This window comes from Chanodichthys erythropterus, chromosome 3, assembly GCF_024489055.1.
Source record: "Chanodichthys erythropterus isolate Z2021 chromosome 3, ASM2448905v1, whole genome shotgun sequence".
Lineage (NCBI taxonomy): Eukaryota > Metazoa > Chordata > Actinopteri > Cypriniformes > Xenocyprididae > Chanodichthys > Chanodichthys erythropterus.
Window position 1 is genome coordinate 51,536,855 of NC_090223.1, and position 27,669 is coordinate 51,564,523.

Below are 27,669 nucleotides of genomic sequence, written 5' to 3' on the forward strand. Positions count from 1 at the left end.
TTCAGAGCTCACTGTTGTTGTTTTGTGTTTTGTTTTGTTTTTTTGCAACAAAAACACCTAAATTTATTCATATTCAGAAAGAACTATTTTACATCAACAACATTACTAAACACTGAGTAAAGAAAGTCATTAATTTCTTCTAAAGTGAATGAAAATGAAAATTTGATGTTTATCTGCTTGCCCCCAAGATGTAGGTGACTTTGTTTCTTCAATAGCATGCAAATGAGGATTTTTAACTCCAACCGTTGTGGTCTGTCAGTCGTATAATGCAACAAAAAACCAAACAGTATTTATATAATTTTTACCTCTAAAAACCACTATGTCCAACTGCCTTGAGTATCCATTGTGTGAGCTCTGAAAGCACTCTGACGCCGGACTCACTCATTAAAGTATACGCGCAAAAAATCACTTCCGTCATCTGAGCGTGTATTCAGACCTCACGCACTGGATGTGGTGGGCAGTTGGACATTGATGTGTATTAGAGGTAAAAAATTATATAAATACTGTTTGGTTTCTCACACAAACCGATCGTTTCATGTCTTAGGACATCAATGTGTCGTCACGAGCCGCAGGGTTTAATTTGGATTTGTCTGTGTATGTTTTTTTCTTAACATACTTCTCTTATAGATGGAGTTCCCAATCCCATTGACATGCATTATAAGACTGACAGACCACAACGGTTGGAGTTAAAAATCATCATTTGTGTTCTACTGAAGAAACAAAGTCACATACATCTTGGATGCGCTGGGAGTAAGAAGATAAGCATCAAATTTACATTTTTGGGTGAACTATCCCTTTAAGTGTGATTTTTTTTTCTAACACTATTTTCTCCACTACTAATGTCATTTTCCACATCTTCACTCTTTCATTGTTCACATTGTTTCTGTTATTTCATTATTCAAAATCACACTATCCTCAGTCTGTTCATTTTGTAATGAACTCTGTTTGATAATTTAACTGAAAGGTATTTTTGATAGTAATAATACAAATAAAAATGAATAAACTAAATGAATGTGATTTCCATCAACACAATTAGAGCTTTAAAAAAAAGACAAATACACATCATCACTCAGGCAGATTTGTTTTGCTATCTTAGTGAGGACATTTCATAGGCATAATGGTTTATATACTGTACAAACTTCAGCTCTATTAATGCAATGAAGAGAAAATAGAGACGCTGTATCATCACACTGTTACTGATTTCTCATGCAGCTCAAAGTATTATGGGTAAAATCTCTCTACAGTTTATTCTGAAACATCAACACAGTTTCACTGATGATCTTGAACCAACCCAAAACCCAGGATAGAGTGGCTGAGTGAATGTGGTCTGGACTGTGTGGATGAGGCTCATTGTGTCAGAGACACTGTAGAAGGACAGAGTTCCTGCACTGTGATCCACATACACTCCTATTCTAGAGCTGATGGGCTTTACAGGGAGAGCAGTCTTTATCTTATTGTGTATGAATGAGTAACTGGAGGAATAGCAGTCCAAACTCCAGGACTGATCATTATGTCCAAATGCACTCTCATCACCCCATCCCTTCCTGCTGATGCTCTTATATGACACTGATATAAACACTTCATCTCCACTCCACTCAATCTCCCAGTAAAAGCGTCCACTCACACTCTCTCTACACAACACCTGACGATACAAATCAAATCTGTCTGGATGATCAGGATACGGCTGGACTGTGTCAGTGTTAGTAATCACTCTGTTCCTCTCAGACAGACGGAGGTGTTCATTCACTGTGTTCAGATCCAGAGTGAGCTGATGGGAATCTGATGGAGAGAAACACATCAGAATCAGAAATTATGAATCTGATCCTTTAATGTATCTGAACTCTTCATGACTCAATGTTCAGTGTATCATCAGTGTCTCAGCTGACCAGCTGACCAGATATCCTGAATCATCATTTACATGATCAATTATTAAACTCTTCTATCATGATTTCTTTCACCTTCTACAGGAAGAACATGAACACATTCAGTGAGTTTTTCTGCTTGTTTTCTTAGTGACTTACACTGTAGGAAGTCGTTCCTGGTCTTGGGATTCATGTTGGTGAATGTGACTGTGGAAATAAACAGACATGAACAGTGTGAAGAGTGAATGACAAGATGAAATATATTAATTTCTAAGACATTCATAATATGATGCTCTATGATATTAGATGAAGGATAATTTCTGAGAGCAGATGAATCTCCAGGAACTTCATTTATAAAACACACGTATCGGATTTGATCTTGAATTCCAAGGATTTCATCCTGAATCATGTATATATAAATTTATAAACACTTGAAGACTTCAGATGCAAAAGCCTCTAAGTGTCATCTGAAATTTTCTTCTAAAATGAGCATTTTTATCAAGCTTGTATGTTTATGTTCAGTTATTTCACTTTAATGGCAATGAAAATGACCTATTAATTGCCATTAAAGTGAAATTACTGAACCTAAAAATACGAGCTTGATAAAAATGCGCATTTTAGAAGAAAATATCAGACGGAACTTAGATGATTTTGCATCTGAAGTCTTCACTTGTTCTTGATGATGAGTACCATACTTCTGAACCAAGGGATATTTGTAGCTGTTCTGAAGGTGGATTTGATGAGCTTGTTCACATTGTACTTGAATTTAAGATAAACTTTGAAAAATGTCATTTAAGAATTGTGCACATGGAAATTTTATAAATCACAGGAACATTTCAGAAGCTGTTGTATGTTCACATTTAGGATCTTTCTACACACGTCTGTATAACGGAGGCGCAAGACTTTACCTCTGTCAGAGATCTTCTTGATCTCCTCTTTGCAGAAATCCTCCAGTTTTTCTCTCAGCTGACGGACAGATTCTCTCATGTCATCAAAAGAGAAGAGAAAACTGAAGGGATCGTCGGGTTTGTCTGTAGATTCAGGAGGTGCTGAGAGAGACTGGAAACTCTACAGAAAACACAAATCAAAACTTCAGACAATAACCTGCTCTATATCAGATCTGTGCGGCTCTTGTTGATCTTCAGTAACTCGCCTCAATCCAGGACTTTCACACAATCAGATACTGTCTTCTCATATCCATCATTTAATGCCACAAACTCTAGTATTTGACACTTACAATCCTGGGGAAAAAGAAGTGCACTTTAGCATTTAGCATTATTTAAATTATTACAGAAATAATATAATTTAAAGCTGCAGTCTGTAAGTTTTGCCTCTTTATCCCCATCTCTGTACAAAACCTGCAATTGCAGTTGTTTGTGGAATTATCATATATGGGTTGTGCCATCAGCATGGCTCTTCAGTGCGGATGAATCTAATGTTTGCTGTCAGTCACCACATCGGTATGGATACAGTACTTCAGAATCACAGACTGTCTTGGAAGTATGACCAAAATAAGAATCTCCATTTATCACTGATGATTGTCATTTGGATCTTTCTGGATTACAATCCGCCATCAAAATGATAAGGTTAATTATTGCAGCTGCTGTGAGAAACACTATAAATGATCCGCCATCCTCAAATGATCCCCTGATTTAGCCTACTAGCTGGGACTCATTCTCTATGTAAACAGACGTGATGTAATGACACAAAGGCGAACAGTGACTTGCTTAATTTCCTGCGGAAACCCACCAGTACCACCCGAATTATAAAACATTATTACAAGATTACCGTTGTGAATTGGGCTAAGGTAAGGAGATAGTTTTGAACACTGGCTGGTTATGTCTCAAAAATTGATTTAGGATAATTTTTAACCAAAAAAAGTTACAGACTGCAACTTTAATTAAATGAATGTTTCTCCGCCTTCTCTCTGCCCACCCACTCGCTCTCTGCCTGCCTTCTCTCTGCCTGCCCATGATCCTGCCTTCTGCCTGCTCTCCCTCTGCCTGCCTTCTCTCTGCCCGCCCACTCGCTCTCTGCCTGCCTGTGATCCTGCCTTCTGCCTGCTCTCTGCCTGCCTTTTCTCTTCCTGCCTTCTCTCTTCCTGCCTTCTCTCTGCCTGCCTTCTCTCTGCCTGCCTGCCTTCTCTCTGCCCGCCTGCCTGCCTTCTCTCTGCCTGCCTGTGATCCTGCCTTCTCTCTGCCTGCCTTCTCTCTTCCTGCCTGCTCTCCTGCCTGCCTGCGATCCTGCCTTCTCTCTGCCTGCCTTCTCTCTGCCTTCTCTCTTCCTGCCTTCTCTCTTCCTGCCTTCTCTCTTCTTGCCTTCTCTCTTCCTGCCTTCTCTCTTCCTGCCTTCTCTCTTCTTGCCTTCTCTCTGCCGGCCTTCTCTCTGCCTGCCTTCTCTCTTCCTGCCTTCTCTCTTCTTGCCTTCTCTCTGCCTGCCTTCTCTCTGCCTGCCTTCTCTCTTCCTGCCTTCTCTCTTCCTGCCTTCTCTCTCCCTGCCTTCTCTCTTCCTGCCTTCTCTCTTCCTGCCTTCTCTCTGCCTGCCTGCTCTCTGCCTGCCTGTGACCCTGCCTTCTGCCTTCTGCCTGCTCTCTGCCTGCCTTCTCTCTGCCTGCCTTCTCTCTTCCTTCCTTCTCTCTTCCTGCCTTCTCTCTTCCTAACTGTGATCCTGCCTGCCTGTGATCCTGCCTTCTCTCTGCCTGACTTCTCTCTTCCTGCCTTCTCTCTTCTTGCCTTCTGTCTGCCTGCCTTCTCTCTTCCTGCCTTCTCTCTTCCTGCCTTCTCTCTTTCTGCCTTCTCTCTTCCTGCCTTCTCTCTTCCTGCCTTCTCTCTTCTTGCCTTCTCTCTGCCTGCCTGCGATCCTGCCTTCTCTCTGCCTGCCTTCTCTTCCTGCCTTCTCTCTTCCTGCCTTCTCTCCTGCCTGCCTGCAATCCTGCCTTCTCTCTTCCTGCCTTCTCTCTTCCTGCCTTCTCTCTGCCTGCCTTCTCTCTGCCTGCCTTCGATCCTGCCTTCTCTCTGCCTGCCTTCTCTATTCCTGCCTTCTCTCTTCCTGCCTGCTCTCCTGCCTTCTCTCTGCCTGCCTGCGATCCTGCCTTCTGCCTGCTCTCCCTCTGCCTGCCTTCTCTCTGCCCGCCTGCCTTCTCTCTGCCCGCCCACTCACTCTCTGCCTGCCTGTGATCCTGCCTTCTGCCTGCTCTCTGCCTGCCTTTTCTCTTCCTGCCTTCTCTCTTCCTGCCTTCTCTCTGCCTGCCTTCTCTCTGCCTGCCTGCCTTCTCTCTGCCCGCCTGCCTGCATTCTCTCTGCCTGCCTGTGATCCTGCCTTCTCTCTGCCTGCCTTCTCTCTTCCTGCCTTCTCTCTTCCTGCCTGCTCTCCTGCCTGCCTGCGATCCTGCCTTCTCTCTGCCTGCCTTCTCTCTGCCTTCTCTCTTCCTGCCTTCTCTCTTCCTGCCTTCTCTCTTCTTGCCTTCTCTCTTCCTGCCTTCTCTCTTCCTGCCTTCTCTCTTCTTGCCTTCTCTCTGCCGGCCTTCTCTCTGCCTGCCTTCTCTCTTCCTGCCTTCTCTCTTCCTGCCTTCTCTCTTCTTGCCTTCTCTCTGCCTGCCTTCTCTCTGCCTGCCTTCTCTCTTCCTGCCTTCTCTCTTCCTGCCTTCTCTCTTCCTGCCTTCTCTCTTCCTGCCTTCTCTCTGCCTGCCTTCTCTCTGCCTGCCTGCTCTCTGCCTGCCTGTGACCCTGCCTTCTGCCTTCTGCCTGCTCTCTGCCTGCCTTCTCTCTGCCTGCCTTCTCTCTTCCTGCCTTCTCTCTTCCTGCCTTCTCTCTTCTTGCCTTCTCTCTGCCTGCCTTCTCTCTTCCTGCCTTCTCTCTTCCTGCCTTCTCTCTTCCTGCCTTCTCTCTGCCTGCCTTCTCTCTGCCTGCCTGCTCTCTGCCTGCCTGTGACCCTGCCTTCTGCTTTCTGCCTGCTCTCTGCCTGCCTTCTCTCTGCCTGCCTTCTCTCTTCCTTCCTTCTCTCTTCCTGCCTTCTCTCTTCCTGCCTGTGATCCTGCCTGCCTGTGATCCTGCCTTCTCTCTGCCTGACTTCTCTCTTCCTGCCTTCTCTCTTCTTGCCTTCTGTCTGCCTGCCTTCTCTCTTCCTGCCTTCTCTGTTCCTGCCTTCTCTCTTCTTGCCTTCTCTCTTCCTGCCTTCTCTCTTCCTGCCTTCTCTCTTCTTGCCTTCTCTCTGCCTGCCTGCGTTCCTGCCTTCTCTCTGCCTGCCTTCTCTTCCTGCCTTCTCTCTTCCTGCCTTCTCTCTTCCTGCCTTCTCTCCTGCCTGCCTGCGATCCTGCCTTCTCTCTTCCTGCCTTCTCTCTGCCTGCCTTCTCTCTGCCCGCCTGCCTTCTCTCTGCCTGCCTTCTCTCTTCCTGCCTTCTCTCTTCTTGCCATCTCTCTGCCTGCCTTCTCTCTTCTTGCCTTCTCTCTGCCTGCCTGCGATCCTGCCTTCTCTCTGCCTGCCTTCTCTCTTCCTGCCTTCTCTCTTCCTGCCTGCTGTCCTGCCTGCCTGTGATCCTGCCTTCTCTCTGCCGGCCGACTCTCTGCCTGCCTTCTCTCTTCCTGCCTTCTCTCTTCCTGCCTGTGATCCTGCCTGCCTGTGATCCTGCCTTCTCTCTGCCTGACTTCTCTCTTCCTGCCTTCTCTCTTCTTGCCTTCTGTCTGCCTGCCTTCTCTCTGCCTGCCTTCTCTCTTCCTGCCTTCTCTCTTCCTGCCTTCTCTCTTCTTGCCTTCTCTCTTCCTGCCTTCTCTCTTCTTGCCTTCTCTCTGCCTGCCTTCTCTCTGCCTGCCTTCTCTCTGCCTGCCTTCTCTTCCTGCCTTCTCTCTTCCTGCCTTCTCTCTTCCTGCCTTCTCTCCTGCCTGCCTGCGATCCTGCCTTCTCTCTTCCTGCCTTCTCTCTTCCTGCCTTCTCTCTGCCTGCCTTCTCTCTGCCCGCCTGCCTTCTCTCTGCCTGCCTGCTCTCTGCCTGCCTTCTTTCTTCCTGCCTTCTCTCTTCTTGCCTTCTCTCTGCCTGCCTTCTCTCTTCCTGCCTTCTCTCTTCCTGCTTTCTCTCTTCTTGCCTTCTCTCTGCCTGCTTTCTCTCTGCCTGCCTTCTCTCTTCCTGCCTTCTCTCTTCCTGCCTGCTCTCCTGCCTGTCTGTGATCCTTCCTTCTCTCTGCCTGCCTTCTCTCTTCCTGCCTTCTCTCTTCCTGCCATCTCTCTGCCTGCCTTCTCTCTTCCTGCCTTCTCTCTGCCTGCCTTCTCTCTGCCCGCCTGCCTTCTCTCTGCCTGCCTTCTCTCTGCCTGCCTTCTCTCTTCCTGCCTTCTCTCTTCCTGCCGTCTCTCTGCCTGCCTTCTCTCTTCCTGCCTTCTCTCTGCCTGCCTTCTCTCTGCCTGCCTGCTCTCTGCCTGCCTTCTCTCTGCCCGCCTGCCTTCTCTCTGCCTGCCTGTGATCCTGCCTTCTGCCTGCTCTCTGCCTGCCTTCTCTCTGCCTGCCTTCTCTCTTCCTGCCTTCTCTCTTCTTGCCTTCTCTCTGCCTGCCTGTGATCCTGCCTTCTGCCTGCTCTCTGCCTGCCTTCTCTCTGCCTGCCTTCTCTCTTCCTGCCTTCTCTCTTCTTGCCTTCTCTCTGCCTGCCTTCTCTCTGCCTGCCTTCTCTCTTCCTGCCTTCGCTCTTCCTGCCTTCTCTCTTCCTGCCTTCTCTCTTCATGCCTTCTCTCTGCCTGCCTTCGATCCTGCCTTCTCTCTGCCTGCCTTCTCTCTTCCTGCCTTCTCTCTTCTTGCCTTCTCTCTTCCTGCCTTCTCTCTTCCTGCCTTCTCTCTTCTTGCCTTCTCTCTGCCGGCCTTCTCTCTGCCTGCCTTCTCTCTTCCTGCCTTCTCTCTTCCTGCCTTCTCTCTTCTTGCCTTCTCTCTGCCTGCCTTCTCTCTGCCTGCCTGCGATCCTGCCTTCTCTCTGCCTGCCTTCTCTCTTCCTGCCTTCTCTCTTCCTGCCTTCTCTCTGCCTGCCTTCTCTCTGCCTGCATTCTCTCTGCCTGCCTGCTCTCTGCCTGCCTGTGACCCTGCCTTCTGCATTCTGCCTGCTCTCTGCCTGCCTTCTCTCTGCCTGCCTTCTCTCTTCCTGCCTTCTCTCTTCCTGCCTTCTCTCTTCTTGCCTTCTCTCTGCCTGCCTTCTCTCTTCCTGCCTTCTCTCTTCCTGCCTTCTCTCTTCCTGCCTTCTCTCTGCCTGCCTTCTCTCCGCCTGCCTGCTCTCTGCCTGCCTGTGACCCTGCCTTCTGCTTTCTGCCTGCTCTCTGCCTGCCTTCTCTCTGCCTGCCTTCTCTCTTCCTTCCTTCTCTCTTCCTGCCTGTGATCCTGCCTGCCTGTGATCCTGCCTTCTCTCTGCCTGACTTCTCTCTTCCTGCCTTCTCTCTTCTTGCCTTCTGTCTGCCTGCCTTCTCTCTTCCTGCCTTCTCTCTTCCTGCCTTCTCTCTTCTTGCCTTCTCTCTTCCTGCCTTCTCTCTTCCTGCCTTCTCTCTTCTTGCCTTCTCTCTGCCTGCCTGCGTTCCTGCCTTCTCTCTGCCTGCCTTCTCTTCCTGCCTTCTCTCTTCCTGCCTTCTCTCTTCCTGCCTTCTCTCCTGCCTGCCTGCGATCCTGCCTTCTCTCTTCCTGCCTTCTCTCTGCCTGCCTTCTCTCTGCCCGCCTGCCTTCTCTCTGCCTGCCTTCTCTCTTCCTGCCTTCTCTCTTCTTGCCTTCTCTCTGCCTGCCTTCTCTCTTCTTGCCTTCTCTCTGCCTGCCTGCGATCCTGCCTTCTCTCTGCCTGCCTTCTGTCTTCCTGCCTGCTCTCCTGCCTGCCTGTGATCCTGCCTTCTCTCTGCCGGCCGTCTCTCTGCCTGCCTTCTCTCTTCCTGCCTTCTCTCTTCCTGCCTTCTCTCTTCCTGCCTGTGATCCTGCCTGCCTGTGATCCTGCCTTCTCTCTGCCTGACTTCTCTCTTCCTGCCTTCTCTCTTCTTGCCTTCTGTCTGCCTGCCTTCTCTCTGCCTGCCTTCTCTCTGCCTGCCTTCTCTCTTCCTGCCTTCTCTCTTCCTGCCTGCGATCCTGCCTTCTCTCTGCCTGCCTTCTCTTCCTGCCTTCTCTCTTCCTGCCTTCTCTCCTGCCTGCCTGCGATCCTGCCTTCTCTCTTCCTGCCTTCTCTCTTCCTGCCTTCTCTCTTCCTGCCTTCTCTCTGCCTGCCTTCTCTCTGCCCGCCTGCCTTCTCTCTGCCTGCCTGCTCTCTGCCTGCCTTCTTTCTTCCTGCCTTCTCTCTTCTTGCCTTCTCTCTGCCTGCCTTCTCTCTTCCTGCCTTCTCTCTTCCTGCTTTCTCTCTTCTTGCCTTCTCTCTGCCTGCTTTCTCTCTGCCTGCCTTCTCTCTTCCTGCCTTCTCTCTTCCTGCCTGCTCTCCTGCCTGTCTGTGATCCTTCCTTCTCTCTGCCTGCCTTCTCTCTTCCTGCCTTCTCTCTTCCTGCCATCTCTCTGCCTGCCTTCTCTCTTCCTGCCTTCTCTCTGCCTGCCTTCTCTCTGCCCGCCTGCCTTCTCTCTGCCTGCCTTCTCTCTGCCTGCCTTCTCTCTTCCTGCCTTCTCTCTTCCTGCCGTCTCTCTGCCTGCCTTCTCTCTTCCTGCCTTCTCTCTGCCTGCCTTCTCTCTGCCTGCCTGCTCTCTGCCTGCCTTCTCTCTGCCCGCCTGCCTTCTCTCTGCCTGCCTGTGATCCTGCCTTCTGCCTGCTCTCTGCCTGCCTTCTCTCTGCCTGCCTTCTCTCTTCCTGCCTTCTCTCTTCCTGCCTTCTCTCTGCCTGCCTGCCTTCTCTCTGCCTGCCTGTGATCCTGCCTTCTGCCTGCTCTCTGCCTGCCTTCTCTCTGCCTGCCTTCTCTCTTCCTGCCTTCTCTCTTCTTGCCTTCTCTCTGCCTGCCTTCTCTCTGCCTGCCTTCTCTCTTCCTGCCTTCGCTCTTCCTGCCTTCTCTCTTCCTGCCTTCTCTCTTCTTGCCTTCTCTCTGCCTGCCTTCGATCCTGCCTTCTCTCTGCCTGCCTTCTCTATTCCTGCCTTCTCTCTTCCTGCCTGCTCTCCTGCCTTCTCTCTGCCTGCCTGTGATCCTGCCTTCTGCCTGCTCTCCCTCTGCCCGCCTTCTCCCTGCCCGCCTTCTCTCTGCCTGCCTTCTCTCTGCCTGTCTGCTCTCTGCTCATCTTTGCCACTGTTTGACCATTGCCTGTTTTACTACAAACTTTGCTTTAATAAAAACTTGGAAATGGATCTCACCTCGTGTCCCACTTCGTTACACAATGACATTTCCTCTCTCAAGATTCATTAATGTGCTAAAAACATATTTAAATCAGTTCATGTGAGTACAGTGGTTCAATATTAATATTATAAGGTGACGAGAATTTTAGCTGCGCCAAAAAACCAAACAAAATAATGACTTTACAGTGATGGCCGATTTCAAAACACTGCTTCAGGAAGCTTTGGAGCATTATGAATCAGTGTATCGAATCTGCTGTTTGGAAAGTAAAATGCTCCTGCTGGCAATGGAGGCCTCACTGAGCCATCGGATTTTATCCAAAATATTAATTTGTGTTCTGAAGATAAATGAAGGCCTTATGGGTGTGGAATGACATTTTGGGTGAACTAACCCTTCCATTCTTATTGAGTCTCTCCAACAGTGTGTAGCTTTAGCCACGTTAGCCATGCAGCACGCTATCAAATTAATTCAGAATCGAATGTTAGCAAACATTCTTAAAATACATACCATACCTAAATACATACAGTATGTAATGATCCATTTTGCTGTGTGAGCTTCTGTATTATTTATGGCTCAGTGTATTGGAATTGTATCGCAAACTTGGGGGCAGGGAGCGTGAGCTCATTTGCATTTAAAGATGCACACAACAAATCAGAGCATTTTTTTTCTCCCACCCAAAAATAAGCATTTAAAACATGTTATAATAAAAATTATTTGGGGTATTTTGAGCTAAAAACTTCACAGACACATTTTGGGGACACCTTAGACTTATATTACATCTTGTAAAAAGGAGAATAGGTCACCTTAAAAAGAAGATGATCAGATGAGAGTCTGACTGATGATTATATGATAACAAACACTAGACTGAATTCCAACATCTGAGTCAACGGCTCATTCTGCTCTCATGAAATATTTCTCTTGCTCAAGTCCACTATGATCCTGTTCTTCTAGATCTCTGTTACCTGCAGGAAATGGATGTGATGGTGTGTGTGTGAAAGCTGCTCCAGCTCAGCGTCTCTCCTCCTCAGATCATTGATCTCCTGCTCCAGTCGCTCCTGTCGTCCTTCAGCTCGACGCACTGCATCCTTTTCCTGATCTCTGATCATCTGTGTGACCTCAGAGCATCTTCTCTCAATGAAGCGGATGAGCTCAGTAAAGATCTTCTCACTGTCCTCCACTGCTGTCTGTGCAGAGCGCTGTTAGGACACACATCACAATCACACAGTGGCTTCAGCGGGACTGACAGAGTCCAAACTGAGACGTCTCAAACTTCTCTTCTTCTCCAGACTCACCTTATGAGACTCCACAGCCTTTCTCAGCTGCTGAAGATCTTTCTGCCTCTGCTGGATTCTCTGACGGATCTTCATTTGCGTCTCCTTCAGCTGTTTCTGGAGGACAAACCAATAACAGCAAATGACACGTAAAACTACTATCACTAAGTTACATTAATCCAGAATTGGTAGAGAGTTAAAGATCTAGCATAAGTTTATACTGTAGGTTCAAACCACAGATTCATAGTTTCCTGAAATGAGATCATGAATGAATATGAAACTGAAATGTCAGCAATATTTCATCAGTGTCTAGTTTTATATGAATATTTCACCCTAAAGTTTTAATTACATGACTAAACACTATTATGTCATGACACAAACACCAGTGAAGTTTGATAATTTTGATGTCATCATATTTGAGTTGGGCTCTGTGTACATGAGTTGATCAATGATTCGATATGATCTATGAATCAAAAAGTGTACTTATTATGGAAATAATATACTTTAAAAGAATGTAATTACTGTAAGTGTGAACTGAACATAACGCTTTCAGACACATCATTTCATGTTAATTACCAATAAAGGAAAATGTGTTATATTTAAAGCAATTAGCTGTACTTAAGAGAGATTTTTGACCCACTTAAGTAGGACTGAAATCAAACTAAAGTATAATACCAGAGGGCTGTTTCATAAAACAAGATTAGAAAACAAGCCAGGCTTATTTTACTTAGTCAGACTTGTTGTCAGCAAATTCTGTTCATAAAACAAACTTAACTTTTAAGTTACTCTGGCAACTTATGCTGGGAAACTAGCCTGGTCTGGGGCAGGCTAACTGTCAGGCTAAGCTAAGCTCCTCTAAGAACACAATGATATTACAGCTGACTCTCTCACATACAATTATTTGACTTTATTAACAGGAGAAATACCAGGAAAGTGTTTCAGAGCCAGCAAAAGCTATGAAAAGAGAAGGTACATGTATGGTTGTTGTCCACACTGGGACAACCCACTGTAGTTAAAGCACAATAAAGTCAGCTAGCCTTTTCCAAGGCCCATATTTAATTTATACTCTGGTGGTCTCATATATTCACACACACACACACACACATACACACACACACACACACACACACACACACACACACACACACACACACACACACACACCCCCACAAACACACATATATATATATATGTGTGTATGTGTGTGTGTGTGTGTGTGTGTGTGTATATATGAGACCACCAGAGTATAAATTAATATATATATATATGATAGATAGATAGATAGATAGATAGATAGATAGATAGATAGATAGATAGGGACACTTTTTGCTATTGAAATGACTAGGAAAAAGTGTCCCAATCAACCTGAATTATACATAATGTGTGTGTGTGTGTGTGTGTGTGTGCGTGTGTAACCTACAGGTTTTCTTTTCTTGCTGGCTAAATGTTTTATGCCCAATATTTAATATATGAATACATTTCTCTCTGGTTTTGTTTGGCAGCTGTAGTACTCTTTATGGTTATTAGAAGAGCAGAAATTAAAATCACAAAATTAAAAATAAAAATAAATATGCAGAGACTAAATTTGAATTGGTAAGATGAATCTAAACTCAGTAATTGGCCCAAAGTATATTGATTTACCCCATTACAATAGTCCATTTACAGTTACTATCATAAAAATACACTTACTTGTAGGTTTAAAATTGTACATAAGGCAAATTTACTGTCCAACATCAAATATTTAAGCGAAATGTTTATTTTAGAATTATTGCGCTTCTATTGCGTTCCGCCTGTTTAGCAGCGCTCGTTCACTGTGAAGTTTAGCAGCAAAATGGAAATATTTACAGATGGAGAATAAACTTGTGAAAAGTAAGTTATGCACTGAGGAAAACACCATGTTTTAAATGCATAAAATAGCACAAAATGTATGCCGTTTCCTATGGTGGACTGATTTGATCCATGATCGACATCTAGGGCTGCTTAATAAAAGCGCACACGCGCAATTATCTTGACTAGGTAAACCTGGATCGAATTAGCGGGACTGCGTGAACTTCAATTACCTTTTATGAAACCGCTTTAGCCTCATTTGTTAGGTTAATTCAAGTCAGGTTTTGGAGTTTAATCCTCGCTTTTCTTAGCATCTTTTATGAAACAGCCCTCAGGTTCTGATGTTTGAATTCTAGATGTCAGGCTGATAGGTCCTTGACTGAAATAGAAGTGATCACATCGTTATTGTCAAGGAGTCACAGCCAACACCCACCAACACCAATGCATCGTCACTGGATCATCACGCTCCACCCACTCATTCACAATCCCCTGAGTACTGATCGCCTGCACCTGCACGGCTTTATCAAGGACACTATAAAGAAACTCACTTCATTGTCTGGTCTCGTCTCACATACCTGGACTCCTTATCCACTACTCACCTGAGTTTCTGTGTCTCCAATCCTGTTGCCATCCATCTCCTGTTCTCCGTTCCATGCTGTTCCCACCATCTGCAAAGATACAGTTGCCATCAGCTAAGTGACTGTTCTGAAGTGCATTGATTACATTGACTCACCTGCTTCCACTGTTTACCTGTGTTCATGCCGCTGTCAATAAAAGCACATCTGTTTTCACTTGCCTCCGTCTGTGTCCTGACAGAAGACCAGACCTCATGCAGAGCAACTCGGACACGTGTGGGGATTGTACCGCAGACCCATCTGCCATCTTGGTTGGCGCAGTGCGATCCTCGATCCTAGCACTTCATCCACAATCCCAGCTGACCTCGAGCACAACATCCGCCAAGCACTCCTTCACCCAGCACCCGCTGCTTCTTCTCCAGCTGCCTCTGTCAGTCCCATGGCCCGACCAGCGACATTCTTTGGTGTAGCGGAGGATTGCAGTGGGTTCCTCATTCAATGCTCACTGTATTTGGAAGCTCAATCTCAACTCTTCTCAACCGAGCATGCACGGGTGGCATTTGTTATCTCTCTGTTCTCTGGACGAGCGCTACAATGGGCCCAACCTCTCTGGGAGGCCCCAGTCACAGCCACGATCGCCACCTTCTTCAACCACTTCCGGGAGGTATTCGTACGAAGTACAGCCGATCTCTCCAAATCATCGATCTACGACAAGGTGAAGAATCTATGAGTATGCATGCCCTTCGATTTCATACCCTAGTGGCCGCTAGCAGCTGGAATGAAATGGCATTGATAACAGCCTTTCGCCAGGGCTCGAATCCACACATCAAACGGTTAATGGTTGTTTACGGTGATACTATGGGGCTGGAAAACCACATTCAAAATTCTATCCGTGTGGCTCAACACTATTCTTCATGCACGCTCCATAATCCCACTGTCAATCCTCTGCCCGCCACACCATCTTTCGCCCTTCCAGCACCAGAAGCCATGCAGGTCGAATGCATTCACATCATACACATCATCTGGTCCATCATACAGATGGACCAGAGGAAGGTAGAAACCATCCGCAACTAACCATTACCCACAACCATATTACAACGTTTCCTGGGGTTTGCCAACGTCTATTTGCACTTCATCCATAACTATAGTCCGCTCAGTGCACCCCTCACCTCACTACAAAAGGGCTGCCCCAAGTCTCTGTCCTGGACTCCATCTGCCCGAGAAGCCTTCCAGCTTCAAGAAGCCTTCTTCACCACTCCGATCCTGGTTAACCCAAACCCTGACATCCCATTCGTCGTGGAAGTTGACGCCGCCTCCATTGTGGTCGGAGCGGTGCTGTCACAGTGCCAGGGTGATCCACCATGACTCCATCCATGTGCTTTCTACTCCAAAAAGCTATCCCTGGCGGAGCAAAACTACAACATTGGTAACAGCTGCTGGCCATCAAGTTAGCACTGGAGGAATAGACACTGGCTGGAAGGAGCACAACATCAATTTGAAGTCATCACGGATCACCGAAACCTTGAGTATCTTTGAGAAGACAAGAGACTTGACCTGCACCAAGCCCGCTGGGCCCTCTTCACAAGATTAAACTTTTCTGTCTCCTACTGTCCTGGAACCAAGAACCGTAAAGCCGATGCTCTGTCTCATCTGTATCAACCCGATCCTGAGAACTCTGATCCTGAACCCATTCTCCATCCAGCCATGATCGTCAGCCTCATCCAGTGGGCCATCAACCAACGCGTTGTTCTAGCTAACCAGGCTGAACCAGCTCCGCCAAGAGGTCCTAAGGGGCTTCTCTATGTTCCACCAGCCCACTGTCAGCCCCTCATGGACTTAGCTCACACCTCTCCGGGCTCTGGACACCCAGGTAGTTCACGTACCCTCTCGCTCTTACAACAACACTACTGGTGGCCCTCCGTGACTCAGGATATCTCCCATTACATCAAGAGATGCTCAGTCTGTGCTGTTGCTAACACTCCTAGGAGGCTCCTGGAGGGCAAGTTGGTCCCCTTACCAATACCTCGTTGACCATGGACACACCTTGGAATTGACTTCATGATTTTCCACCATCTAACAACTTCACCTGTGTGCTAGTAATCATGGATCGATTCTCCAAAGTCTGCAAACTCATATCCCTTAAGAGCCTTCCCACTGCGTCTGAAGCTGCCAAAGCCCTGTTCAACAACGTATTCCAACATTTTGGCATTCCTGAAGACATTGTTTCCGACTGTGGACCCCAGTTCATACCTCAAGTGTGGCAAGCTTTCTTCAAGCTCCTAGGAGTGTCAGTCAGCCTATAGCCAGACTGAGCGCAAGATCCAGGAAATGGGGAGATTCCTGAGGTTATACTGCCACCAGAACCAGGACGGCTGGAGCCAGTTCCTCCCATGGGCAGAGTATGCCCAGAACTCCCTCCTGCAGACCACTACAGAGCTCACACCATTCCAGTGTATACTGGGATACCAACCACCTCTTTTCCCTGGTTGGGTGAGCCCTCTGAGGTTCCAGCTGTCAACCACTGGTTCCAGCAGAGTGAGAGAGTGTGGGACTCAGCGCATCTCCAGCAGGCAGTTCGGAGACATGAGGCACACAGATGCCAGAAGAGGCCCTACTCCTCGTTATCAACCTGGTCAAAAGGTGTGCTCTCGACGTAGGACATCCGTCTCCGACTGCCCTGCCGCAAGCTGAGTCCCCATTACATGGGTCCATTCACCATACAGAGGCAGCTCAATGAAGTCACATACCGAATCAACCTCCCTGCACAGTACCGTATCTCACCATCATTTCATGTTTCCTTGTTGAAGCCTCACACTGAACCCATGTCCTCTCCTTCCACAGATCCTGTGGAAGATTATGCAGCATCTCCTCCTCCCGACATCGCTGAAGAAGAGACCATCTACTGGGTGCAGGCGATCCTTGACTCTCGACGAAGGGGTTTCCCAGTTGGAATACCTCGTCGACTGGGAGGACTATGGCCCAGAGGAACATTCCTGGGTTAACCGCAACAACATCCTCTTCCCTCTCAACTCACATAATTCCATGCAGAACATCTGGACTGTCCTACTCCACAGGTTCGAGGTAGACCCCGTCGTCGTCGCCCCATCCTATTGTCAGGAGTCACAGCCAACACCCACCAGCGCATCGTCACCGGATCATCACGCTCCACCCACTCATTCACAATCCCCTTAGTACTGATCACCTGCACCTGCACGGCTTCATCAAGGACACTATAAAGACACTCACTTCCTTCTCTTCTTTGTCTGGTCTCGTCTCATGTACCTGGACTCCTTACCCGCTACTCACCTGAGTTCCTGTGTCTCCATTCCTGTTGTCATCCATCTCCTGTTCTCCATTCCACACTGTTCCCACGCTGTTACCATCTGCAAAGATACAGTTGCCATCAGCTAAGTGACTGCTCTGAAGTGCATTGATTACATTGACTCACCTGCTTCCACTGTTTACCTGTGTTCGTGCCTCTGTCAATAAAACCACATCTGTGTTCACTTACCTCTCTGCCTCCGGCTGTGTCCTGACAGTTATCTACATAGTGCAGCTGATAGGTTGCTGTTGCATCAGCAACAAATGAGCTGCAGCTCAACATTCAAATACTGGTAGTGTTTAGGCTTGTTCGACTTCATGCAAAGATTGGCTGCTGCCTGACAAAAGCAATGTATTCCGGTTAGAAAATTTGACCGACTATGACCGCCTTACGATCATCACACATGCCATCAAAGTACCGTAAGGGCAAAATGAGACCAGCCGCCTAGGTCAGATGCTGCAGTTACTTAAAATTAGATGCAAAATCCTTGATGAGGACACTTTATTTTCATTGGTCAGATTCTGTGATGACAAGGACAAAGTGTTGCGTGTTTTTTCTTAGACAAGTTCCTGTATTTAACCAATCTTGACAATGAATATCTGATTTTCAAAAATGTGAATTTCAATCGCACCCACTTCTTTGGCTACAATCAATGCAAGAATCGCGTGATCTGCCATGAGTGGCATTGGTTCAGCATACAATGGAAAGCATGAAGTGTCAGACCTGATGGCCATCTCTGTACTCCTCCCCACCTGCAACTGGAAGAATTTGCCAGCCAGTGGCAGGCTAATGTAGTTCATCTCGAACAAACCTTTTGCTGTAGCAGTCTGCAGCAAGCTTTCAGAAACCCTCCACCTGTATAGATCTGCTACAGGGGTTAATTCACGTATGTTTTATGTGCAGCAAGAGCATGTCTTACTTGCTCACAAGAAAGTCTAAGAATGTATTGACAGTAGCAAGTGTCAGATCTTTTCCTCCAAGATGAAATACATTAACATTGTCATATCCATTACCATGCCAATATCTCAGAGAGTTGTCATGACAGAACTCTAATAATTAAATTACATTCTATTACATAAATATATTTATATACATTTTTATATTAAATATATTTATACGCACCAAAATTTGAAGTACACTTCAAGTGCATGTCGATTCTTTTATTTTTAACCACTGGAGTTGTTTAGATTACTTTTATGCTTTTGTCTCGTTTTTGGATTTTGACATTTTTGTACCCCACTGGATTTTGATAGACTAAATTAGAGACATTCTTCAAAATATAATATTTTACATTCCAGAAGAAAGTCAGTCAAACCGGTTTTAGAACCACATGACGGTGAGTAAATGAAGACAGCACTTTCATTTTTGTGTGAGCAATCCCTCTCAGTTCATACCTGTTTTTCTGTCCTCTGTGCTGCAGTTGATACAGTGTTGTGGTTTTTATGTTCAGACTCCTTACACCACACACAGATGCATTGTTGATCAGTGATACAGTACATTTCTAGCTCTTTATCATGTTTACGGCAGATCATGTCCTGCAGTCGTCCAGTGGCATAAATCACTTTGTGTGGTTTACGAGATAGAAATTCCTCATGATGGTCAAAATGAGTTTGACAGTAAGACTCCTGACACACCAGACAGGACTTGACGGCTTTGTATTTTCTTCCAGTACAAACATCACACTGCACGTCTCCAGCTCCAGCATAACAGTCAGCAGGAAGTCTAGTCTTCTTCAGTTTCTCCACCATTTCAGCCAGAATGGTGTTTTTACCTAAAGCAGGTCTTGGACTGAAGGTCTGTCTGCACTGAGGGCAGCTGTAGACTCTCTTCTCATCCTCCTGATCCCAGCAGCCTGTAATACAGCTCTTACAGTAACTGTGTCCACAGGGAATGACCACTGGATCCTTCAGGAGATCCAGACACACTGGACATGTGAATGCATTCTGATCCACTGAAATCCTGGCTTCTGCCATTTTACTGCATGAACAAACACAAGACAGCCAAACAATACTTCAGTTTCTGTTTCTCTGAACTGAGCAGTTGAAATAGTTTCCTGCTTCTGTGTTTGAGTGACGTGTGTAAAACAGGCATGTCTGTAAAGCAGCTTCCTCATTCCTGGTCAAGGAGAGTACTTTTCTGCTGTATTTATGTGCTCTTCAAGTGGAGTCATAATTACAAGCTCTGAGTGCATAAATGACCAAGTGAAGTTTTATTTACAAATGAGAAACTTTAGATGATGATCTTCTCCAGACTGGAAATTGGGGCAAATATCTGAACAGAAGTCATGTAGTGTATTCATCTTTAGACTACAGCATTGTCACTTTTTATTTCACTTTTTTTTTTTTTTTAAATGTACATTTGTATAGACCCTTTCACAATGCATATTGTTCCAAATCAGCTTTATAGAAAATGCATGTTTCAACATATTGTGTCAAAATAACATCCATATGTCAGAATGTACAGTTCTACAGATTGTACAGTTCTACAGATCATGCAGTTCAAGAGTTTACACGTACATGAAATCAAATATAGTAATTTATGTGTATTTTGCATGCTGTCTGGGGGAGGGCTCCAAGCTCAGTATTTGACCCGAACCCAGAGTACTCCCCGTCTTTGACTAGGATAGAAACCAGTCATCGGCTGCGATAGCCTAGTGGTTAGCGTGCTCCTCCTTAACTTTGTTAAATAAAATTTTACACTTACTTGAAATCAAATATAGTAATTTATTGCGTATTTGGTGTGCTGCCCGGGGGAGGGCTCCGAGCTCGGAATTTGGCCTGAACCCAGAGTACTCCCCCAGAAAAAGCCAAGTAAGTGCAGGACAGCAATGGTAAAACAATGTGAAAATACCCCCCCCAAAAAAGTGAAGGGCACAAGAAGGTATTTGCAAAACCAAGCTTGACCGTTCGATCAGGAGTGCTTTCGCAGCATCCATCATGAAAATGTCACGTATCCGGGTGAATTGGCGTTACTTTGAAAGCTGATGTGATGCCTACTTTTTCTAATCATGCACCGCAGCCAGTGAATTTAATCATCGTTATTCCTTGTTCCATATTGTGGTAATGAAGAGAATATACCTCAAGGATAAGACTATTGATGCTTGGAAATGGAGTTGTGAGGTGCTGAGAGTTATGTTTTTTCCCTGAAAAATTTCTGGTAGCCACACCAATGGGGCTTATAGGAAAATGCTCAAACGGGGGCTTTTCGAAGGGACTGATCATAAAACCTGATTTGATTTCCCTTTTGATTTGTTTGTCTACAACTTCAGGCTCTGCTAGAGCAGATTAAAGGGAACCCCTGGTGTTAAGACTTGTATGGCTTAATATAATTTAAATTATGTTTCTTACTAAAATATGTAGCAGAAAACCCATGAAAGATTTATGTTATTTAAAAAATCCATGACATATTTGGACCAATTTGGACAATGGGTAGCACCATTTTGTTTAGGTGCACAGTCAATGACTGTGTCACAGTCTACTGACACTGTCCTATTGCTATTTGCTATGTTGCTATTTTATTTGCTATATTGCTATTTTTAACGCAACACAACTCAGAATATAATATACGATGCCACATTGTGCAGCTTTTGGTTGTAATTTGCAGTCGATGAGCCACAAGAGATAGTGATGTAAGTCTTTAGTGCTTTACTAGCAATAAGAAGAGGAGAAAAGAATGGGAAGTTGTGAAGAATGTGGACGAATAAAACTTCCTAAAGATCCGTGTTTTTGTTCTCTTCACTTTAGTCCTAGTGCATTTGAGGCTTTTAGCAGACCACAGCTGAAAGAGCTTACAGTTGCCGATGGATATAAGTGTATGCTTTAACCAAATGCCGTGCCTGTCATGGAGACTGATGAAGGTAAGCCTATAAGACATCTCGAGTGAGACAGACTGCCTCAAAGCTTGCGTGTGCTGAGATGCACGGGATTTCTTTGATCGCATAAACAGTAGCATCTTCTCAGCATGTTTAACTGTGTGTAATGCATTCAGGTGAACAGACGATTTTAACACGTCAATCATACAAGAGTAAGTTCGAATAACCACAGAGACATTGCACATCTTCAATTTTTTCATCCTCACTAATTTTGCGCTCTGGCTTAAATTAAAAAGGCTGATCAGGTTTTAAAAGGAATCTTGTGGATATTAAGACTTTTATGCGTTACTAGATTACCGTTGCACCAAAACATACAGATAAAAAGCCTCAAAGTCATCAGGGCTAGAATGAAAAGAACAAAGACGAAGTTTTATTCGTCCACATTCTTCACCACTTGAGGAGGTTCTGAGGTGATGGCTGTAAGCGAATCAGCTCAAATGAAATAATTCATTTATAGGGAATTTTAAAAGAGTGACTTACTTTTTGACCAGGCAACTGAATCATCCAGCGTTCATTTGCACAGGCTTAATGAAGCTCTCTAGCGGATATGAATATCCAACTATCATGAAAACACTATTATCAAGGTAACAATAGATTGGCAGTTTAAGGCATTACATTTTTAAGCATATAACACAAGACACTTCTCTTTATTGATTATTCTAACACATAAACTAATATCTAACACACACACACACACACACACACACACACACACACACACACACACACACACACACACACACACACACACATTCTTACAAGTTGCAGAAAGAAAGGAAGTGAGAAAGGAAGACTTTTAGGAGAATTAAATTATGAGATCCCAATTAAGTTTCTAGCAAAATATGCACTTCATAAGACCTGACCTGAACGAACCAACAATCATTCATTTAACCCTTTTATTGCTACTTAGGCAGGATTATTATACTTCTTATCAATGCACCAGTTCAGCTATAGAATCTGAAGGTACTTGCTTGTCGTTCATGTCTTTGAATGCAGATTCACTTGTCTGTGTCATTGGCTTGGAGAAAAGGAATTTTCAGAGTTATTTGATTTGTTGATGATCTTTTTGGGTCTGGATTGATGTTGTGGGAAAGCAAATCAAGTTCTGGTGTGCTAACAAATGAATGGAGTCTCCCTCGTGGCTGAAGTTTAAAGTTGAGGCGCCAAAAGACTGTAGAGTCGTTGATTAAACTTTGTGGCAAAACTTGACTTAACTTAACTTAAAGTTAACTTAACTTAAACTGTCCAAAAATAGGTGTGTCAAGCTTGTAGCATCATACTCAAAAAGACTTGAGGCTGTAACTGGTGCCAAAGGTGCTTCAACAAAGTATTGAGCAAAGGCTGTGAATACTTTTGTACATGTGACTTTTTTTCATTTTTTATTTTAATATATTTGCAAATGTCATTATGGGGTTTTGTTTATAGAATTTTGAGGAAAAAAAATTTGTTTAATCCGTTTTGGAATAAGGCTGTAACATAACACAATGTGGAAAAAGTGTGAATACTGTGAATCTGTGAATACTTTCCAGATGCACCATAGATAAGGCTAAGGTTTGGCTCAGTTTTGGGGTTTCTGGTTTACTTAAAGCTGAGAATCGGTACCAACACTAAAACCTATTCAGGCTCAGTGCAGGGCCAGTTATGGGTTAGTAATGGGCTGAGACTCAGGCCCGTTACGGCCCATGTGTGCCATTGTTTTTAATCCAGATCTGGGCTACTCCAGGTCTGTCATTCTTTGCGGCATGTGGGCCGTGGGAAAAGGGGCTGCGTGGACCGGAGCTGGGCCAGAAAAATACTGCTATTTAGTAATGAGCTCATTAACTCTTTTCCCACAAGTGTTTTGATCATTTTCACAAAACTTTCATGGACCCCAGAATATTCTGCAGTAGTTCCATCACCTTTTCAGGTAGGACCTCTCACAGAGATTCCTCCGTATGTATTATTTTCCACGTTACCTCCATACGGGCAGGATGTAGCCTCCATAGCATCCTCCTCCATTGGACTAGGTATGTTTCCACAGTGTTAACAAGTCTGGTCATGTCTTAAAAAAAAAGGGAATTAAGCATTGAAGCACTCTTCCCGTCAAATAAAATATATCTAAAGGAACAGCAGCTACAAATTTATCCATGGTAAGCCCTGTCTCTTCTACCCCGAAACAGGCATTAAAAATTTGGGCTTACGTGGGGCACTGGGTAGGTTAAGACTTAATATCTCGAAATAAATAAGTCAAAATAACGACTTAATCCCTACACTTAATCCCCGTCTGTTGTGAGTGTGATCATACAATACCAACACAATTCATGCTGTTTTCACAAATATACAGTCTATTAACATGTTTCTAAATGTTATTTTCAATCAAGCTTACCCAATACCAAAATCATGGATCTTTCTGGTCTTATTTACAAATGCTGAAACACAACATGCCAGAAATGAAGACCTAATGTTTCAGTCTTAAAATATAGTATAAAACCTCTGCAACAACAGCAGCTCAAAAGTATTGACAAAGATTTGACAAATTTCTCCAAACTTTCTCCAAACAGGTCCCTGTTCTCAGAACAGTTACACAGTAATTTGAACACTTTGTAATTGTCCTAAACAGGTTGTAAATTTTCCTTCATTTCATGCAAATTTTAAATCACATGCATCATTTTCTCAAAACACTGTGTACAAAATTCAAAAATGTTTTCACAGTAGTTCATAACCAAAACTTTAATATATCAGGCAAAAAGAATTGCAGCTCTTTTCATTAGTTTTAAAAAAATCACAATCATTTGTGCACCATTTTTCCCAACACAACAAACAAAACACTGTTATTTGTTGAAATCTCAGTTGTACTTGTTCTCAATTAGCCCCAAATAAATATCTGCTGAGTTAGTAATACACACAACACAGGAAATGCAAAATTACAATTACAAGAGTGGTTTCAGCATCACCCACATTTCAGGTGTGTGTTCCTTCCAGCCTATTCTTCTCTTGGAGATGGAAAGCATATGATCACAACCCTTACAACCAAGTAAGTCTTCTTCAAGTGATAGAAGAGGCTTGTGGAGTAGTTGAGGCACAAGGATGGATCCAACATTCACTGTTTTTTCCCTATGATGCATGACTAGTGAAAATATATGCTGAGATGTTGACTTGCCAAATTCTTTGGCCAGATGTAAATGATAGGCAAAACCTATAAAGTTCATTGATTCAATGATTACAGCACACATACTAATTTAGAACACACTGGTAGGAACCAGTGATCGCTGCGTGGATGGTGCTGGTGTGATGAAGCATGGTGACGGTGATAATCCAATCCAGACGGTGAACGAAGACATGAAGACGAGAACAGGAACTGGAACGACGAACACAGGAATCTCGGTCATGAGCGGACACCACAAGACAGGTCACCAAACAATGATCTGACAATGAATGGGAGAATGAGGTGAGTATTTGAAGGGTGACTGAATGAGCATCAGGTGGAGAAGGTGATGAGTGGCAGCTGGATCCAATGATGATTGTCGTGGCCAGGACACACCCACAAACACACTCGCACACACTCAACACGCGCACAACTGTCAAAACAAAGAACACGTGACAAGAAGGAAACAATGCATCTGAAAACCGTGACAGTACTCCTCCTCCTAGGAAAGCCTCCCGGCGTTCCCCGACTCCCTTACCTGTCAATTGTAATCATCCGCATCCCCTCCGCCTAGAGTCCAGAATCCGATTAACCGAATAAGACTGTTCCCCATCTACCAGTCGCGGGGGTGGAGGAACCGGAACAGGCGGATTAATGGCTGAGTGAAAAACGGGCTTAATTTTGGACACATGGAAGACGGAATGAACCCTCCTGTACGCAGGAGGAAGTTTGAGGCGGACTGCTACCGGGCTAACAATCTTGGTAACAGTGAACGGACCAATACATTTAGGAGCAAGCTTGTTAGAGACGGAGTGGAGAGGAATATCCTTAGTAGAAAGCCACACTTTTTGACCAACGATGTACACGGGAGGTCTTGACCGGGGGCGATCGGCCTTGGCCTTGGTGTGCTCCCTTACCCGGAGGAGAGTCTCACGGGCTCTCGTCCAGGTACGGTGACACCTCTGGACAAAGGCGTGTGCGGAGGGGACCGCGACTTCGGATTCCAGACTGGGAAAGATCGGTGGCTGGTAACCTACGCTACACTCCGGTTCAACGCTGCTCAACGCTGCTGCCTGCCAGCTGTCTGATCTACGCTCGGAGCTTTGTGGAGTTTATCCTAAATCCTTCTCTTTATTCCTATTCACATAATATAACATTCTTATTTTTCACTAGATTACTTAACCTATTGCATAGTATTACTAAACGGAACGATTTATTACTAGCAATCCACCAGCGTAATCACCTAGTGTTAGCCATAGCCTACTAGCTACCGTCTACTTTCTTTTTTTCCTCTAAACCAACCTTCCTTGTCGATTGAATGGCGGATTTATCCGATGTATGTTATTCTGATCTGTCCTCGCCAGATCGGGAAGCTGTGGAGACGTTGCTGCCCGGCATTCATCGATCCACCGCGAGGTACAGCGTCCCGCACATCACCCTCGCCCCAGGCACCGGCAAGCGACCGAGACATCCAGCCAGCGAGTCCCGTGTGCGTTGCAGTTTTTCGGACGGCGTTCATCAAACACACGGTCAGTCATGTCCGACGATTATCATGTGTAGTAAATGCAACATGTACAGCTTAGCTCTTTCTGTCAGCAGTGAGACTTACACATGTGATAAATGCAGGGATATTGTCAGGCTGACAGAGAGAATCTCAGAATTAGAGACACGCATCCAAACTTTAATTGAGGATAGTGAGAATGAAAGGGCCTTAGATACTGCTTTGGATGCGACTAGCCTAGTAAACACTACACATTCGGTTCCGGTTGTAGAAGCCACGCAGCAGGCTAACTGGGTGACTGTGAGGCGGCATAATGGCAAGAACAAACACCACTCTTCCGTTCCGATTAGAACATCAAACAGGTTCTCCCCACTCAGTGACGCACCCACTGAGAATCCTGTTGAAAGTGCCCTAGTAATTGGCGATTCTATTACACGGAACGTGAAAATAGAGACACCAGCCACCATAGTCACATGTTTGCCGGTGGCCAGAGCACCTGACATCAAAGCAAATTTAAAAGTGCTGGCTAATGCTAAACGTAAATATTCTAAAATCATTATCCACGTCGGCACAAATGATGTTCGACTTCGCCAGTCGGAGATCACTAAAATTAACATTAAAGAGGTGTGTGAACTCGCAAATTCAATGTCAGCAAAAGTAATTTGTTCTGGCCCTCTTCCTGTTCGTCGGAGTGATGAGATAGTTAGCAGGTTATCATCACTCAATGGCTGGCTGTCTAAGTGGTGTGTGCAGAATAATATAGGTTTCATAGACAATTGGAAAAGCTTTTGGGGCAGACCTGATCTGTTGAAAAGAGATGGTATTCATCCCTCCCGGGATGGTGCTGCTCTTCTCTCTAGAAATTTGGCAAATAGTCTTAGAGCTGAAACATGACAAACCAGGGCCCAGATCAGGACGCAGACAAACTGGCTAAACCGACCGTCTGCTAGCCGCCTCACATCACAGAACTCAGATAATTCACAGCACATAGAAACACTTTCACCTAGATATTATCACATAGAGACTGTGTCTGTACCTCGAACTAGTAAATACAAAAAACTTCCGAAACCTTTTAAGGGTAAAAATTTAATTGATGTTCAAAAAATGAAAATCACAGATAAATCAGATAAACAAATGATAAAGCTTGGGTTACTGAATATTAGATCTATTTCTTCAAAAGCACTTATTGTAAATGAAATTATCACAGACAATAAACTAGACTTGCTGTGTTTGACAGAAACCTGGCTAAAACCAGACGATTACATTTCTTTAAATGAATCTAGTCCTCAAGGTTATGATTATCGACACAATCCTCGACAGAAAGGCAAAGGGGGAGGTGTTGCTGTAATTTATAGTAATATATTCAGAATCATTCAAAAGAATTTCAAATATAATTCCTTTGAAGTGATGGTGCTTTATGTAACATTATGTAAGTTGACATTTGTGCTGGCTACTGTATACAGGCCACCAGGGCACCATACTGACTTTATCAAAGAATTTGCTGAGTTTCTATCAGAGTTAGTACTGGCTGCGGATAAAGTCCTTGTTGTTGGTGATTTTAATATCCATGTAGATAATAATAAAGACGCATTTGGATTGGCATTTGCAGATATTTTAAACTCTATTGGAGTTAGACAACACGTGTCAGGACCCACTCATTGTCGTAATCATACCCTAGATCTAATACTGTCGCATGGAATAGATATTGATGCTGTTGAAATTCTACAGCAGAGCGATGATATATCAGATCATTATTTAGTCTCGTGTATAATACAATTAGCCAAGGCTACAAAACCACCACCCAGCCATAAATATTGTAGAACAATCACGTCTGCCACTAAAGATTGCTTTATAAATAATCTCCCCGAGCAGTTTCATCGCCTTAGTATACCTGACAACTTAGAAGAACTCGATGCTGCAACAGAAACTATTGGCTCTCTCTTTTCCAGCACATTAGATGCGGTCGCTCCTTTACGTCTAAAGAAGATTAAGGAAACTAATCCAACGCCGTGGTATGATGAGCACACTCGGGCTCTAAAACGAGCTGTTAGAAAAGCTGAACGTAGTTGGAAGAAA

The 27,669-nt window shown here is 44.8% G+C and overlaps 3 protein-coding genes across 3 annotated transcripts; all 3 read right to left on the minus strand.

Moving 5' to 3' along the window:
• Window positions 1-297: 297 nt before the first annotated feature.
• LOC137017939 (tripartite motif-containing protein 16-like) lies at window positions 298-19,135 on the minus strand. Its single transcript, XM_067382735.1, has 6 exons — window positions 18,492-19,135; window positions 11,395-11,490; window positions 11,065-11,298; window positions 2,771-2,930; window positions 2,022-2,069; window positions 298-1,779 (listed from the first exon to the last, which is right to left on the minus strand). The coding sequence occupies exons 1-6, from the start codon at window positions 19,068-19,070 to the stop codon at window positions 1,259-1,261; spliced, it is 1,638 nt and encodes a 545-aa protein (XP_067238836.1). The 5' UTR covers window positions 19,071-19,135; the 3' UTR covers window positions 298-1,258.
• On the minus strand, window positions 3,002-7,075 carry LOC137013989 (trichohyalin-like). Its single transcript, XM_067378071.1, has 9 exons — window positions 6,880-7,075; window positions 5,931-6,461; window positions 5,793-5,878; window positions 5,587-5,745; window positions 5,181-5,539; window positions 4,566-4,765; window positions 4,428-4,513; window positions 4,063-4,395; window positions 3,002-3,987 (listed from the first exon to the last, which is right to left on the minus strand). The coding sequence occupies exons 1-9, from the start codon at window positions 7,073-7,075 to the stop codon at window positions 3,763-3,765; spliced, it is 2,175 nt and encodes a 724-aa protein (XP_067234172.1). The 3' UTR covers window positions 3,002-3,762.
• LOC137013995 (trichohyalin-like) lies at window positions 7,706-10,049 on the minus strand (the record flags this gene model as incomplete). The annotated part of the gene is given in 11 exon segments (XM_067378082.1): window positions 7,706-7,897; window positions 7,945-8,075; window positions 8,244-8,674; window positions 8,730-8,766; window positions 8,819-8,973; window positions 9,006-9,072; window positions 9,104-9,269; window positions 9,304-9,385; window positions 9,417-9,558; window positions 9,594-9,656; window positions 9,707-10,049. Coding segments are annotated over 11 exon segments (1,809 nt in total), but the record flags the coding sequence as incomplete, so codon positions are not given.
• Window positions 19,136-27,669: the final 8,534 nt, after the last annotated feature.